At 40.5% G+C, this 15,031-nt stretch overlaps 1 protein-coding gene across 1 annotated transcript in view; it reads right to left on the bottom strand.

Annotated features, from left to right (window-relative positions):
• Nucleotides 1-3,389: 3,389 nt before the first annotated feature.
• The window catches only part of LOC145203982 (leucine-rich repeat-containing G-protein coupled receptor 5A-like), a 31,790-nt gene continuing 20,148 nt past the window's right edge, over nt 3,390-15,031 (bottom strand). Inside the window, exons 5-16 of the mRNA XM_080076379.1 lie at nt 13,590-13,661; nt 12,279-12,422; nt 10,620-10,691; nt 10,140-10,211; nt 8,744-8,812; nt 8,604-8,675; nt 8,470-8,541; nt 7,832-7,900; nt 7,210-7,419; nt 6,991-7,059; nt 6,597-6,771; nt 3,390-6,280 (exon numbers count right to left, since the gene is read on the bottom strand). Coding sequence (XP_079932505.1) covers nt 4,232-6,280; nt 6,597-6,771; nt 6,991-7,059; nt 7,210-7,419; nt 7,832-7,900; nt 8,470-8,541; nt 8,604-8,675; nt 8,744-8,812; nt 10,140-10,211; nt 10,620-10,691; nt 12,279-12,422; nt 13,590-13,661 — 3,145 coding nt within the window. The 3' untranslated portion in view covers nt 3,390-4,231. The remainder of the gene's footprint in view (nt 6,281-6,596; nt 6,772-6,990; nt 7,060-7,209; nt 7,420-7,831; nt 7,901-8,469; nt 8,542-8,603; nt 8,676-8,743; nt 8,813-10,139; nt 10,212-10,619; nt 10,692-12,278; nt 12,423-13,589; nt 13,662-15,031) is intronic.

The raw sequence follows: 15,031 nt of genomic DNA on the forward strand, positions 1-15,031 counted from the left end.
AGTATACGTGTATTTAGCAACATAAACCAAACAACTTAGGTACACAAGACACGGACTTGAATAACAGCTTTAATAAAAAGCAAATTGCCAGCGACGTAGAGTAAAACGTATTCATTTTTATTAAAACAAACGTTTCGACAAAACTATTGTCATCATCAGTGTAAAATGTAATGCACAAGTGAAAACAAGCGCGTTTATGTACAGAAAAGTAAGGAGAAAAGTTTTACACTGATGATGACAATAGTTTTGTCGAAACGTTTGTTTTAATAAAAATGAATACGTTTTACTCTACGTCGCTGGCAATTTGCTTTTTATTAAACCAAACAACATTTTATCACTTTATTTATCTTCCATAAAGCAACATGTAAATTTACATTTGCAAACAACATGTAAACCTGTAAAAACTCAATATATAAACCAAATACCATTTTATCACTTTATTTATCTTCCATAAAGCAACATGTAAATTTACATTTGCAAACTCAATATATACTGCACGTTCAGTAACTGCTACAAAACCCAGCCAAGCAAAGGAATACCGTAAACTCACGGAAAGCGTAAACAACCAAGGCTAACTACGCGCGATTTATTTGCATCGTCATGGTAAAGAAAAAAATGCTTTTTTCTTACCGACTATGATTGGCAGTTGCTAACTTACAGCGGGTGTATCAAAGTTTGCAAATCTACAGTAATTGCACTGCATTTGCACGTACCTTTAAAGTTAATTGCAACGTAATAACAGTAGTACATGTTGAAATAGTGTATATTTTCTGTCGATTCAGTTGTAACCAGCAGTCACCACAGAAACCGACAAACTGCCACAAATCAATGACTGCCCACTCACACCACTAACTTGGTTGGTTGCTTTTTGCCTAAAAAACTGAAACCTATTTAACTGGAACCCTTTTTGATTGGTCGCACAAATAAATATTGGCATTACGACTATTTGTAATATTACAGTACCAATAACAAAGCACACACTTTACACTTTGTTAACGATTAAAGCTAAGGGGACAAACATTCCATAATGATATTGAATTTCACGACGCATATATGAGTGCGATCACAAAATAAAATACATATGAACGACAATATGTCGAGACGCATGTGTTTCGCTTTCTTTTTGAAACGCCTTGTGTCATGACTCAAGACTGTTTTTCTGTGTTCATTTCCTGTTTGAGAGGGCGATGACTTGCAGAATCTATTCGAGAAGATTTCTGTTAACGCTGAGTAATGCTGCAACAGATTTCAAGATGCACTATTTTTTTCGAAATGACTTAAACACGGGACTGGGTAAAAGTTCACAGACCGTGCCTGTAGCGTTAGACGGGACTACGGAAAAGAGTTTGTTAGACATGCATGACTAAAAGACTGGACTGGGTGAAAGTTTACATATAGTTCCTATACCGTTAGACGGGACTACGGAAAAGCGTTTGTTAGACATGACATAAAGACGGGACTGGGTGAAAGATTACATATAATTACTATAGCGTGAGACGGGACTACGGAAAAGCGTTTGTTAGACATGACTAAAAGACGGGACTGGGTGAAAGTTCACATATATTTCCTATAGCGTGAGACAGGACTACGGAAAAGCGTTTGCTTGACATGACCAAAAGACGGGGCTGGGTGAAAGTTCACATATAGTTCTTATACCATTAGACGGGTCTACGGAAAAGCGTTTGTTGGACATGACTACAAGACGGGACTGGGTGAACACGCAGTTCTTGCTCTTGAATTCTTAGCAGCACATGCTCCTTATCTTTTCGTGGTAACTGCAGATTGATGGCCGGACAGCGACAACAAATGCCAGCGAAAGTTTAATTCAGAAAATAAATTTGCCTCCCATACATACGCTTGAAAATACGACTGACGAAACATCAAGTTCAACTAATCAATGAATCGAAAACTTTAACTAAAGTTTGCAAAGCTAGTGTAAAAACATGAGCAGTACCGTCTTACGCAAACAGGAATAGCGCGACTGTGTTAAGAGGGTTTCCTAAATTGTTTTTCCATAATAAACAACATTCCCCTTGCCAAAACTGTGACATAAAAGCTCGTAACTGGCTTTGGTTTATTGCCAGCGATGCGACAACGTCATAATAAAAAGTGTAAAGATTAACGTTTATGACCAGCTGAGGTTGTAATTGCCCAATATTTCCGCTCTCGAATGAATGCTTTTCGGACTTTTTCGAAACAAACTACCAACCCAACCTATTGGGCCAAATGCGAGGAAGTAAAACTCGAGAGAAACAGATATTTTGCAACACCTGCTTACCTGACCAAAAAACGTGTTCTGGTACTTAAGTTTTCATGCGGACACATCAGAAATAAAAATTGAATACTTTTTGGGTTTGTTTCGTGCTTCTTTCTCTTTGCATTGTTTACAACTAGTAATGAACCGAGCCCATCTAAAAAAGTTCGGGTCGAAACCGAAACAGCGTATTCGGCAGAACTGTTTCGGCCAACCGAAGCTTCGGAGCATTACTGTTTACAACCTTCGAAGATACAACCAGCATTAATGGCAGAGTGCAACGCAAGACATTGAAATGCTGTAATAAGTTTAAACTACAAAAAGCATCAACCGTTTTCAACAGGTGTTCAAACGCAAATACAGTGGTCGCGTATTGCAAGCATAAGAGTCTGTAGACTACTTTGTTAATAGCACATTCTTCGGCCATTATTTGACAAGAAATTAGACTCCCACATTTGAGGCCACCCATTGATATAGGAAGCAACAAATTGTTTGATATGGACACGTCGATCAATCAAGTCAAACCAGTTGTGCCTTTTTCGCGCATCGGACATGTGTCGTGCCACTGAACTTTCCCAGACCCGTCTAACGCTATAAGAACTGTATGTGAACTTTTACCCAGTCCCGTCTTTAAGTCATGTCTAACAAACGCTTTTTCGTAGTCCCGTCTAACGTTATAAGAACTGCGTATGAACTTTCACCCAGTCCCGTCTTTTAGTCATGTCTAACAAACTCTTTTCCGTAGTCCCGTCTAACGCTATAAGAACTGCGTGTGAACTTTCACCTAGTCCCGACTTTTAGTCACGTCGATCAAATACTTTTCCGTAGTCCCGCCTCTCCCTTCTTTTAGTTTTGCACTTTTCCCGTCTTTTAGACCTCGATTTCCGTATTTCCGTCGTCCCGTATCCCCGTCTTGTCCTTCTTTCCCATCATCACAACGGGGACATATTTTACAGTTTTCCCAAAATGTTTCTATTTTGTGTTTTAAAACAAGTTTAGTTTACCTTGCTTACTGCAGAAACTGTATTTCATTACTTTAAACGTAGCAAGACTGCATCATAAGGTACCAATCTAATGTCCATGTAGTGGATTTACGTCCAGTAGTCTTAGAATTGAGCCTGTCCACAACATTAAGCAACCTTCATTGACAGTTGTATTCAAAAGCTCGCGAGCAAATCAACGGGTCAACGTCCTCGTTTAATCAGAACGACATATTTGCTGAACAAACGACAATTGGCAAAGAAAAGTATGCACTTGTGGTAGTACGTCTTAAAAGAAGGGCAGCTTACTTGCGGGTTACAGGTAAAAATGTCGGTGTTTGAATTGGACATGCAACACCAACTTTGGTTTCCAAGTTCTTTAAACTGGTCGATCGAACAAAAATGTTTGTGAATAAAGCGTTCAACAAGTATAAAGTTCTGCTACACCTTTTTTTAAAAAGTGCTGGTTGTAAAAGTTTACTAGGTCCGATGACATATGTAAAGTCGAATACATTCATACTTTTATACCAACCGAAGGCGAACAGGAATAACGGCTGATCAAACTTTGATGGTCACTTTTGTGACCACCAATATCGAACGTCAAAAATCACAATCGACCAAAATTGCCATTTCAGTTTTATGTTGTATGTTCTTACGTCACCTTGAATGAAGGATTCTTAACCCTCTCTTTCTCTTACACCTAATCCAGTTTTGCGTTTTTAACGGCACTTCAGCCCCAGACTTTTCGGTAAACTTGCAAAAAAACAGGTGATCGACAACGGACAGTTACAAATGAAATAGCAGCAACACTCGAACATAACGAAATAAAGCTCATTGTGATGGGAAAATAAATAGAAACTTACCCACGTTATCATTTACGCGGGAGGGCAAAACGCACATGCAAAAATCATCGAAGTTAGCAAGATTTTGAACGCCCAAGAGCAAGGTAATAAGGAGGTATAAAACGCAACGCAACATACACAAGTTAAGCTCTTCGCTACAATACAGTTTCTGCTCTTGTTTGAATCGTTGCAGGAGGACCTCGGTCGGCCTTAGCGTATTTGAATTTTGTTTCGCTGTGTAGGGACTCGTTAACTGGGTCAAACAACCGCTGGTTGGCGCTGGAGTGGTCGGACGTTTGACTTGAGCGGGCCAAGCTGTCTGATCCCGTTGAACACGCGCAGGGTGTGAAGAAATCGGGTTCTGACTGGATTCCAGAGTCCTTGGACGTCGAAGACTCGCACGAGTGGGAAAGTTTGTTTGCCCCGATGCAGATTTGCGTCTGTCCGTCGTCCCCGACCCGTTGCCATGCCAACGGCGGTAGGCGCTCTTTGGACACATCAATGTGAAGGTTGTTGCTTTTGCGACGGGTCGGGCGCAGGGTTGTCGAACACCCCGGTTCGTCGACGCGGTAATCAATCGTGCTGCTTGTACACGGTTGCATGGATAACGATTTAGGATGGATCTTTCGGAGCGGAATGGCGGTTTGAACCAAGTCGCGCGGGATTTCTGCGTTCTGATCCCCGTGGAAGCGATAGACCGGACAGAGGTTGAACCAATCGGCGTCCTCAATTGGCTCCGGATATACCGTAGCATGGTGTACGTTGTTATCGGCCTCGTGCGAAACGCTGCGCGACATCATGCGCATTGGCGGCGTGCGAAGAAGTTGAAACTCTCGATGTAACGGGATATTATTTTCAAATGCCTCTGGCTCTTCAATCGGCGATTCTAACAACTTATCCACATCTCGACCCCCTTTGACACGTTTTCCATCGGTCGGGGTGCCACACCTGAAGGTGAATTCCCCCGCAGTGTCGTGGATGTTATCGCCATCAGCGTCAACATCGTGCGACCGGATTACTCTTTCCGTGCAGAAGAGTCTTTTTACTATGGCACTCGCGTCTCTTTTAAATCCAGTACTGAAAGCGACGTAAAGAATCGGATTTAGCAGCAAACGCAGGCAGATGAGCAGCAAAACTAACATCAGCAGCAGATCGACGTTCAGGACCTTGTCAACGTATTCTGATGCGTCAAAGTCGTTAAGTTGTGACGTAAAGAATGGCTCAGCGACCGCGGGGTAGGTCGCTATGGCTGACGTTAGAAGTCCTATAATGGCCAGTGGTAGAATGAACACAACATTACATGCCACCACCAGAGCAATCTGCGTCCGTGTGTGCTTGCGAGGACTTAACCACGACTGCTTGCGACGCGCGCAGAACATAAGCACACAGAGAACTCCAACCACAAGACAGGAAACAAAATGTCCGCCAATCAGAACAGCAACGTACGGAAAATCGGTTGACCATGGAAGGCATGTTGCTCCGTTGAATGGAGGCAAAGGGCTGTCAACCGAACCCTGATACCATTTGGCGCCGCTGTACAATGTCACTACGGCGGTCGCGACAGATATTACCCAGGCAGCACTCAATGCCAGCCCGATAACCGCTTTGCCCATGTGTTTCTCCGGCTTAAGCGGAAACATCGTCGATAGATAGCGCTCTACGGCAGCAATAAGTACAGTGAAAAATGCCAACTGCATTCCCATGACCAGAAAGAATCCAGCTGTTCGGCAGGGGACGGATTGCTGCCACCAAGCTCCATATTTTGCAAAATCACTCCTTGTCATTGTGTCAAAACTCACAATAACTGCCACGTAACCAGTGGCGATAATATCGGCAAGAGCAAGATGGCACAAAGCCAATTCAAACGCCTCCATGGGATCTGCATTGCTGGCTTTGGGGACGGGCATAACAGGTGCTTGATTTGAATTTTCATTCGTAGAATCTTCAAAACTCGAAGGCTCCGTGATTTTATGGCGTATCTTCGACTGTTTAAAGGAGTACAGGCATTTGCGAATGGTGCTGGAGAAAACGATGGTGAGATTTAGAACAAAGGAAACAACGAGGGCAAGCCATAGAATGGTTCGGGCCAACACCGAAGGAAGAAGATCAATACATGGGCTGAGAGGTCCGGGATCAGGAAAACATTGTGTTGAATGCTGAGGTTTATATATTCCAGCTGATTCGTCTTGATGTACTCGCTGCCACTAAAGTAAAATTCAGTTTTGTTAAATTAAATCTGAAACCTGTTCCACCAAGCACTGGCAACTAAACATGAAATATTTAACCCAACGAACAGCTGCATAGCGGTGAAACGGCCGTATTAAAACGTTTCAGTTTTCATCACATTCAATACAAATTCGATTAATCTAACCATGACAATATCATGTATTCCATTCAGTGGTTGACTGTGCAAATCGCTTTGTTAAAAATGGGGCAAAGATTTTCTTTGAAATTTGTTTACAATTTGCTCTTTTTCGTTGTTGTGTTATGATGTATGTCCAACTTGAAAAAACTGCCTACCTCAGCACGGACTTGGCAACAGTGATATGAGAAAGCGGCGTTGAGAAATTGCAGCTTGTTGAGTAGTTCGATTGGCGGGAGGTACAACATCTTGCTTACACCCGTTAAGTTCAAATGAGTTAACTGGCTAAGACCCTTGACTGGCAGATATGTGAACGTATTGAATGCCAAGTTTCTGCAAAAAATGCAGAGATTTTGGTAAGCAGGCTTTTATAGTAATGAAAACTGTGAAATTTTTTTAACATCTTGCCTATATTTTGTAAGTATGTTTATTTATTTTCTTTAATTCGTCGTTGGTGATAAGAAATTTTGAGGGTCAGAACAAGAACATCAAAAACCTAATTATCACTCCAAACAAGTTGTGAACAAATATGCACAACAAAAATTTACTTACAGTTTTCGTAAGGGATTATTTTGGAAAACGTTGTCGTCTAAAGTTGAAATGAAGTTGTGGCTCAAGTCCCTGAAACACAACCAAAAGGCTAAAGATAACTGTCAGATTTTCAGCCAGCCAAAATATTCGAGAGACACATTTAAATTCAATTGTTTCATGTCAAAACTTTCACCCGTATTTGCTTTATTGTGTAAAAGATGTATGTTGACTGATACTCACAGTTCTTCGAGACTGGTCAAATTTCCAACATCACTTTTGCTTAACCTCTTCATGTAATTGTGACTCGCATCAAGATACTGAAGTTGGAAGCAACTTCCGATTCCGCTTAAGTTAACGAGTTTGTTTTCTTTTACATTAAGACTCCGGAGGTCTGGAAGCCAACGGCATAAATCTGTTGGCAGTGACCGAATACGTCCGCCACTGATCGTCCTGTAACATGTATAAACCATACTGTGTGAGACGATTTTACACTATTTTGTTACTTTTTCGATAAATTCATGAAACAATGGTTCGTTATTTTTTGATAACGAATAGGGTTTTTCGGCCATTTACTATTTTCCCGTTCAGTAAGTGTGTTTTTTTTTCGTTGTTCGCAATCCTAATACGACCTTGACTTTCGTCATGTGCTTACAGCGATCTTGTTTGGACTTTGTTTGCCGTCCGTTATTGCTCAATGTAAAGGAGATAAACTTTTTTGTTTTACGTTTTCACGCCTAGATGGCGCTAGCGGGTCTTAGAAAATGCGTTACCTATAGGCGAAATAGTAATTTGCCTCTTTGCTGTAACTTGTCGGTTAGTTTTTTTTATTTAACTTGGAAGTATATGTTTGCATCCAACTTACAAGTCTTGTAATTTGCTGCATCCGGAAAAATCAGGAAATACTCGTTGTTCACTGATCTGCTCCACGCGTCTGTAAAATGTAAAATTTTAACATAATTGTCAAGGGCAAATTCGGTAGTAAACAGTTGAAGGTCAAATCTCAATGACTGCCACTCAAGGTAATCAGCACACGACTTAAGGTATTTGAGAAAACCTTGACATTTCTGATACCAGCCTGTTTTCATATCTATTGCAAACACGCCAATCTATGCTGATATCAGCCCTTAAGAAGCAAGGCACACAGACCTCGATGACAGAGAATGATTGTTATACTACTGGCTTGTACAAAGCTTTTGGATAGTGAATGCATCCGAGTTAAGATCAGGTCAATGTGTCACATGATTCTGTTTATTGTAGAATACTTACACTGTTATTGTAAGTCGGGCTAAGCTTCTCGGGTTCAGGTTCGGGCCGGGTTCAGGTATAAATTTAAATTGGGCTTAATTTAGGCCTGAGTTCACACTAAGTCGTATTCGTGCCACATTTTTACCAAGTTTACAGCCGAATTCGGGCCAGCAATTGAAAAAAAGGGTTTGGGTCTAAATTTTGAGGCCCACTTACAATTTAGAGTTACAACTGACGATTATTTGAACAACTCACATGGTAGTCAGAAGATGCAAGTTGGTGAAGGCGGACTTTCCAACAGACTTCAACGGATTATTTCTCAAAACCCTGCAAAAGGCACTTGCGTTATATATTGTACGGCATTCGAGTTACAGTTATATCTTACTTACAATATTTGTAGGTTGCGAAGATTCGAAAAGGCTCCATCGGGGAGATACTGAATTTGGTTGTCGCTGAGCGTCCTGTATAGAACAGAAATAATGTGGTTGTTTTGAAACTCTTCATTTTTAACGGTATAAATTGAACTTACAAGTCAACAAGGTTGGTAAGATTGGTGATGCTCTCTGGAAATTCTGTCAATCTGTTATACTGCAAGGTTCTGCATCAACACAATATCAAGTTTTAGGTCAACACGTGACACAAAAAAAGAAAATAACATACAAATGCTTAGAAAACCCGCTTGTGCCGAGCAATGAGGGTATTTGTATTTTAAAAGTTTATGGCTTAACCGTTCTTATCTTGCATGAAATATCAAGTCAATTGTAGCAAATTTGAACAAACAAGAAACAGTTTCATTTTCCCTGAGCGCAAAACCATCGTGCTTTCTCCCCTGCTTCCCACATCTAAATCTGTAACTTTGCGATTCATAGGATTTGCTTCGACTAAAACCGGCATTATGCCTAATCCCTGTTTCTTTTCATTCATACCAGCTAACGAACGTTATTGGCCACCTGCTGGCGCCTTTTATATCCCCCAAACACAGGAAAACCGTGGACCCCCGTCGCGACCCAATGTATTGGAATCAATGGATGATAAAACTGAAAATAACGGAGCATTGACGCGTGAAATCAAATGATAAGAAATTCCCCTTGGGATTTGCGGAATGTCACGACGATCGATTTGTGTTTGTTCATCTGCTTATTCCATGTGAGACAAATTGTCATCGAACTATTTTGGTCGGAAAGCGTGATAGATTTGGCCAACAGACGTGATTTATAAAACCTATCAACAAAGCGTGGGAACTTATTTTTTGTGAAAATAATTAAAAAAATGTTTTCTTGCTAAAAAATAAAATTTACTGGAAGAAAGAAAGTCTTTTTTACTATTTGCTGTTTTTGCACAGGTATCTAACACTCTTAATTCATAATTCGTTGGCAAATTTAATTTACATGCTTTACGTTTTGTGGGTATGTATGTATGTAATGTTTTTCAATTATTCGAATTAATTGCCTACGTTTTGTATGGCAAAATTTAACAACGATTGTTATGCGTTTTCTGGACAAACAACACATATCAGTTATTCATCCAATAATTTGTAAACATCTGTGAAAAGTAACACCATATCTCCGCCCTGTGCTACAACGTTCAACGTGTTTTGACAAGATTACGTCCGTACAGCGTATGTTAATGGACATCCTGTTCACCAATTATTCCTCGCATCACTTGCAACGAATACGAAGGCCTTGTGCTCTTAATCTAATCATCGTCACCGTGTCGTATCCTACAGTAAGGTACGACTTCTGAAATTCAGGTGAGCCGTACAATGGATGACACAATAGCGAAGGGACAACTGCACAAACAATACAAGACCCACTGCAGCTGTCGTGTGGCTTAACTCGTGTGCCTAAACATGGGCGATCAAAAAACACCGTCTAACCCAAACTCAACGCAACAATGTACTAATTACCCAAAAAATCATTACTCACAGAACTCGGCAAAGGGGAATTCCCGCGAAGGCCCTTGTCCCGACCGTCGAAATTTGATTCTCTCGTAGAAGCCTGAAAGCAAAGTGGATCCGTGTTAAGAAGTGTGAGGGAAATGGTGGGAGGGTGCACCTGTTGTGACGTCACAGTGAGACGACCACCTACCCGGTGGGGCGGACCCCGTTTTGTTGTTCAAGGTATGTCGGGTATGGGGAATATAGCGCTGTTACGGGAGATTTAGGCAGATGTATTTTGTGACGGTCTAACTGCGCTGAGGAAAACAATGCGATAACGCATCTCGTGTGACACTTTATGTCGAAGTTTGTATTTATTGCAAACCCGGTTTTTGGCGTTATGGTTCTGGTAATATCTTTTTAAGTGTTGCGCAGGTGTCAAGAGCTACTTTTTGTGAGTTTAGGCAAGTTGAACCGAACCTGTCAAAATGTATTTATTCAGTAAGGTAAAAACGCAACTGGCACTTACAAAGTTTCCAACTTGGGTAGACTTGAAAAGGCGTCATCTTGTATTTCTGTTATTTGGTTTACAGCCAGATTCCTGCAAAAAAGGCATGACCTTAATCAAAATTGCGTTTCAGCTTTTGTCACGGCACTTGGGACAACAAACAGCTACATACATCATAATGATTGTCGATTAAGTCGAACAAAAGTTGTGGAAAGTAACCGGCACATTAAAACAAAAACAACCAAAGAAAACAAAGTACTGTTACCTACAAAAACACATTACCGTTCACTTGACGTCACAAAATTAGATCCCGTTAGACTGTCGTAAAGGTTTACGGGTGTGCGCTTTATCCTTATGTAGGTACGCTAGGTCACAAATCATAATTGTCTTTATCGCTCGTAAAGCGAACATTTACTGCTAACCACATTCGGACGCGTGCCTAGGTCGTAAGGTCAGCAATGAACACCAGGCGTCCGAAAAATCCACCACTGACCTCTAACTAATTTGAACGTCTTACTTTCCGCGTTGAAATGCATATTTGATGCATAAATGGCAACATACTTCCGAGTTGCACACACCACTAATCTAAATCAGATTTATCCATGTATTTCTCATATACTTTCATTTTTGTCTTTTCGCAGGAGAACTATTAACTGTGTGTAGTATGTTGTACAATCACGAGTCACCGGAGAGTCAGTATTAGCGATGGAGACAACCGTTGCGTATATTAACAGACATTAAACTTGAAAAAGTCTGAAGTAAACCACCGTTTTTTTTATAACATATATATATATATATATATATATATTCATCCACATTATAGGCACCTTCAGTATCTTATTCAACAAGAAAACTACTAATAGTTTTAAAACTCTTCGTTTTTTATTGTACTCTTTCTTGCGTAAACGAGAAGCGAGTTTCCCGCGTCTTGGCTGGCACCGACAATCCTCATTACAGAATCGTTAACAAGCGCCAAGACAACATCGTAAGTGCCGTTAAAAGCGCCACAAGTTTATTTTACAGGTCGTCCAGAAAGCGCGCGTTACACATGCACGAACACGTGGTTTATCATGTCCTTGAATATTTTGCAAAATCTAAAAATTGGAATTTGTTCATGAAAGGTATTCGACCCGGCATACAGGTCGTGTGTGTTACGGTCTTAAACTGTTACTTTGTATCAAAGTCTTATTTCGTTGAAATGTAACTCAATCAATTTATATTACTCCATCCGAGTAATCGCCGGATTGATTTGGGTTATTTCAAGCTTAACGCAGTCGCTGGTAACCGCTTCGAACGTTTGAGCTGCTTAGTATTTCTGCAATATAATAAACATTGCCTCGCTCAGAGTTGCAGACTTACTGCGTAAGACGTACATTAACGACTGAGCCAATTGGCAATCAACATCTGATTTACTGTATTGTAACTTATTGCAAACTAGAGACGCCCTTGCTCAATTGTATCCTAAAGATCTTTTTTATACAGAATCATGTAATAATATGCAAGAAACCTTAACGCTACCATTAAAACTTTACTCAGCAAAAATGAAGTTTGGTGAAAAAAAGTATCCTAAATGTTATGATGAAGAATAGACTGACCCATGTTGCAAATGCCATGTCTTGTGCAGACGTGATCTTATTTCTAACTACCGTAAGTGACTAAGCTACAGTATAAGCAACTTACAGGCAGTCGAGATTGGGCGAATCTTCCAGTGCTTTGCTTGGAACTTGGTCAATGAGATTGTCGTCAAGGTAGAGTTTGCGAAGATTGTGCAAACCAAATAGCAAGATGTTTGGTATATCAGAAATGAAATTTCCGCTCAGTCTCCTGAAATATACACAAAATGAAGAAAAACGCAAATTGTCAAAGTCTGGTTCGTGAAAAAGATACGTAAAGGGTTGCAATGATAAAAATACGCCTAAGTTGGTGCTGCGACTTTGGATGTTTTGGGAACACTTTCCCCTAATGCATTTTCACTGTCAGACATTTTCCTAGCTGCAATCTTCTATTTCATTCCCTGCTAAACGCGAGTGACACCCATTCACCTTACCGGATCGGCTCGCAGTCGACACACCATCTGTTTTTGCTGCTTGGCATCGTTTCAACCAAAAGCAATTGAATTTCTGCCTGTTGTTTTCGCGCCGAAAACCGGTAAAAATCTCTACAAATTTGATCAGTGCGTTTCGACTGAGCAACGGTTGAGCGAGAAGCGCAATTGACACCGCAAGTGGTGAGCGAGATTTGACCCCGTGACCTTGATATAGCGAATTGGCACGCAGCCAAAGTGAGGCAAAAATTTGGACGGAAATAAAGGACAAATCGATGTAAACTATTGACAGCACAGATGTCTTACTGTAACTGTAAGACTAAATAAAAATGCGGATCGTTTTACAATTTTATCGCAACACAAAAAGTATTATCTTTATGATTCCTATAATTGGAGACTCTTTACCATTTCGGGGTTTAATTTTAGTGCGGTATTCCATCTTTGAATTTGCATGCAGCTTCTGCAGACTTATCGGTCTTTGCATATGCACCCAGCAATGCGGAACAGCTATTACGCGAAACTTAATTTGCTGAAACTTAATTACTGCGGAGGAGCAAAAGAGTCCGGCTCACTCCAGCTTAGCTCTGCCTTTGGATGTGAGTGATTGAATTAATGTCATATTGGACGATCGCTGATGGCCCGGTGGTATGCGTTTGATAAACAGCGGATAGATGAACGTACCTCAACGCTCTGTGTACCAACATACATTAAACAAGTTGTGTGGCCATGATTTACTCTTTGATGTTTCGTAAATTAGACAGTATAGCCCCGAGCTGAAGGTATTGGTCGGGTGATACAACAACAAAATTGCCCTATTTTACCGAGAAACGTGTATCGACCTTTGGACTATGATTTTTCTGACTTTTTTAAATGCTATTATATATGTATGCTGTTTCTATGATAAATTTCCTTGAATCAATATACTTAGCGCAAAAACTTGTACTTACAACGATCGCAGATTCGTTGCATCACTGAAGACGTGGCCAATCAGAGACGAAATTTTGTTGTCTTGTAATTCTCTGAAACAAAAATGCACATTTTAAAATTGTATTTTGCACGACAATACAGCCCTGTTCCCATTGCAAGTTACAAATCTGGTTACAAACACGAACATTATTTGAAATAACAAAATTTGTGACCTTTATCTTTTATGAAAAACAGGGAAAAACGAAAATGTGAGGATTTTTCATCACACCGAGCTTTGAGAGGTTATTAAGAAGTTAAGCCGAGAAAGAAAACAACTGCCATAAAGTAAAAAATGGCACTTGAATTTCGAAAGTACGTGGACCATTCTCACAATCTATGACGTTCCGAGTAACTCCTTCATGCGCATCAAGGTGTAACACTTCTTACTTTTTGTAGTCCTAAAATGATTTTAATTTCGCTTCACATTAAAAACGCCGAGATCTTCGCGCTCTAATACTCATGCATCAAAGATCAAAGAAAACTCTCATAGTATTCGATAACCCGGCAATGGTCGTCGATCTATTAATTTGAGGCGCGGAGACTGCGATCCGTGATGAGGTTTGGCGGGGAATGGTCGTCACCAGCACCCGGGGACGATTTGAACGCCGATCATTTGGGTTGCTAAGCAAACAAGGCTTTGTTGCGGAAAGCTGCTAAAATAACAAATGGTTTCTCTGCGGTTTGATGCATTGCGCACACAAACAACTCTGTTGTTTTATCGTTGGACGGCCTCACGCGGTGGTAATATATTTTTTTAATCGCGCCAAGCTTGTGGGCGATAGGGAGGCGGTGGTTCATTGCCAATTGCTCACATTGGCTTCAAACACAAAACAAGGACACCGATCGACTCGTAAAACCTTCAACAATTTAATCTTTTAACGCAGTGTTGTGAATTGTGTTTGGGGTTAGTTTACCCAAAGGGATCCACTATTTTTGTTTTTTTCAAAATATCTTAGCGTTTTGACTTTACTATAACCTTGGTCGGGTTAAAATGTTGAAATGTTTCACAGCAACATGTTAACTCAGTTGAATAGACAATATGTTTTGGAGAGACAACAAAAACCTTATCTTAACACTCGTTTAGGAAAACAATCATAACGTTTCGATGGAACAATAATTCTGGTGTTTTTATGAGGTCTTGTTAACGACGCACCCAGTTCCACGGATTTGTCGATGCAATATACGGGTTAAGGTGGGGTGACATGTGTCATGCTAAACATGTCGTGAATCTATGAATTTCATCTGTCATTCCACGTTTTTATTTGTTTTTCATTTTATCCATGACGGTTTATCATGTCAAGGATGTTCAATGTAGGAGTGCCGTGGCAAAGCAAAAATGTCACGTTATAACTTCATCGACCTAGCCCTATGTGTTGCTTTAGCAATTTTAAACGGAAAAATAGGCCGTGTACTTTGTGGTAGA

Source organism: Phallusia mammillata, chromosome 1, assembly GCF_965637545.1.
Source record: "Phallusia mammillata chromosome 1, kaPhaMamm4.hap1.1, whole genome shotgun sequence".
Classification (NCBI taxonomy): Eukaryota; Metazoa; Chordata; class Ascidiacea; order Phlebobranchia; family Ascidiidae; genus Phallusia; species Phallusia mammillata.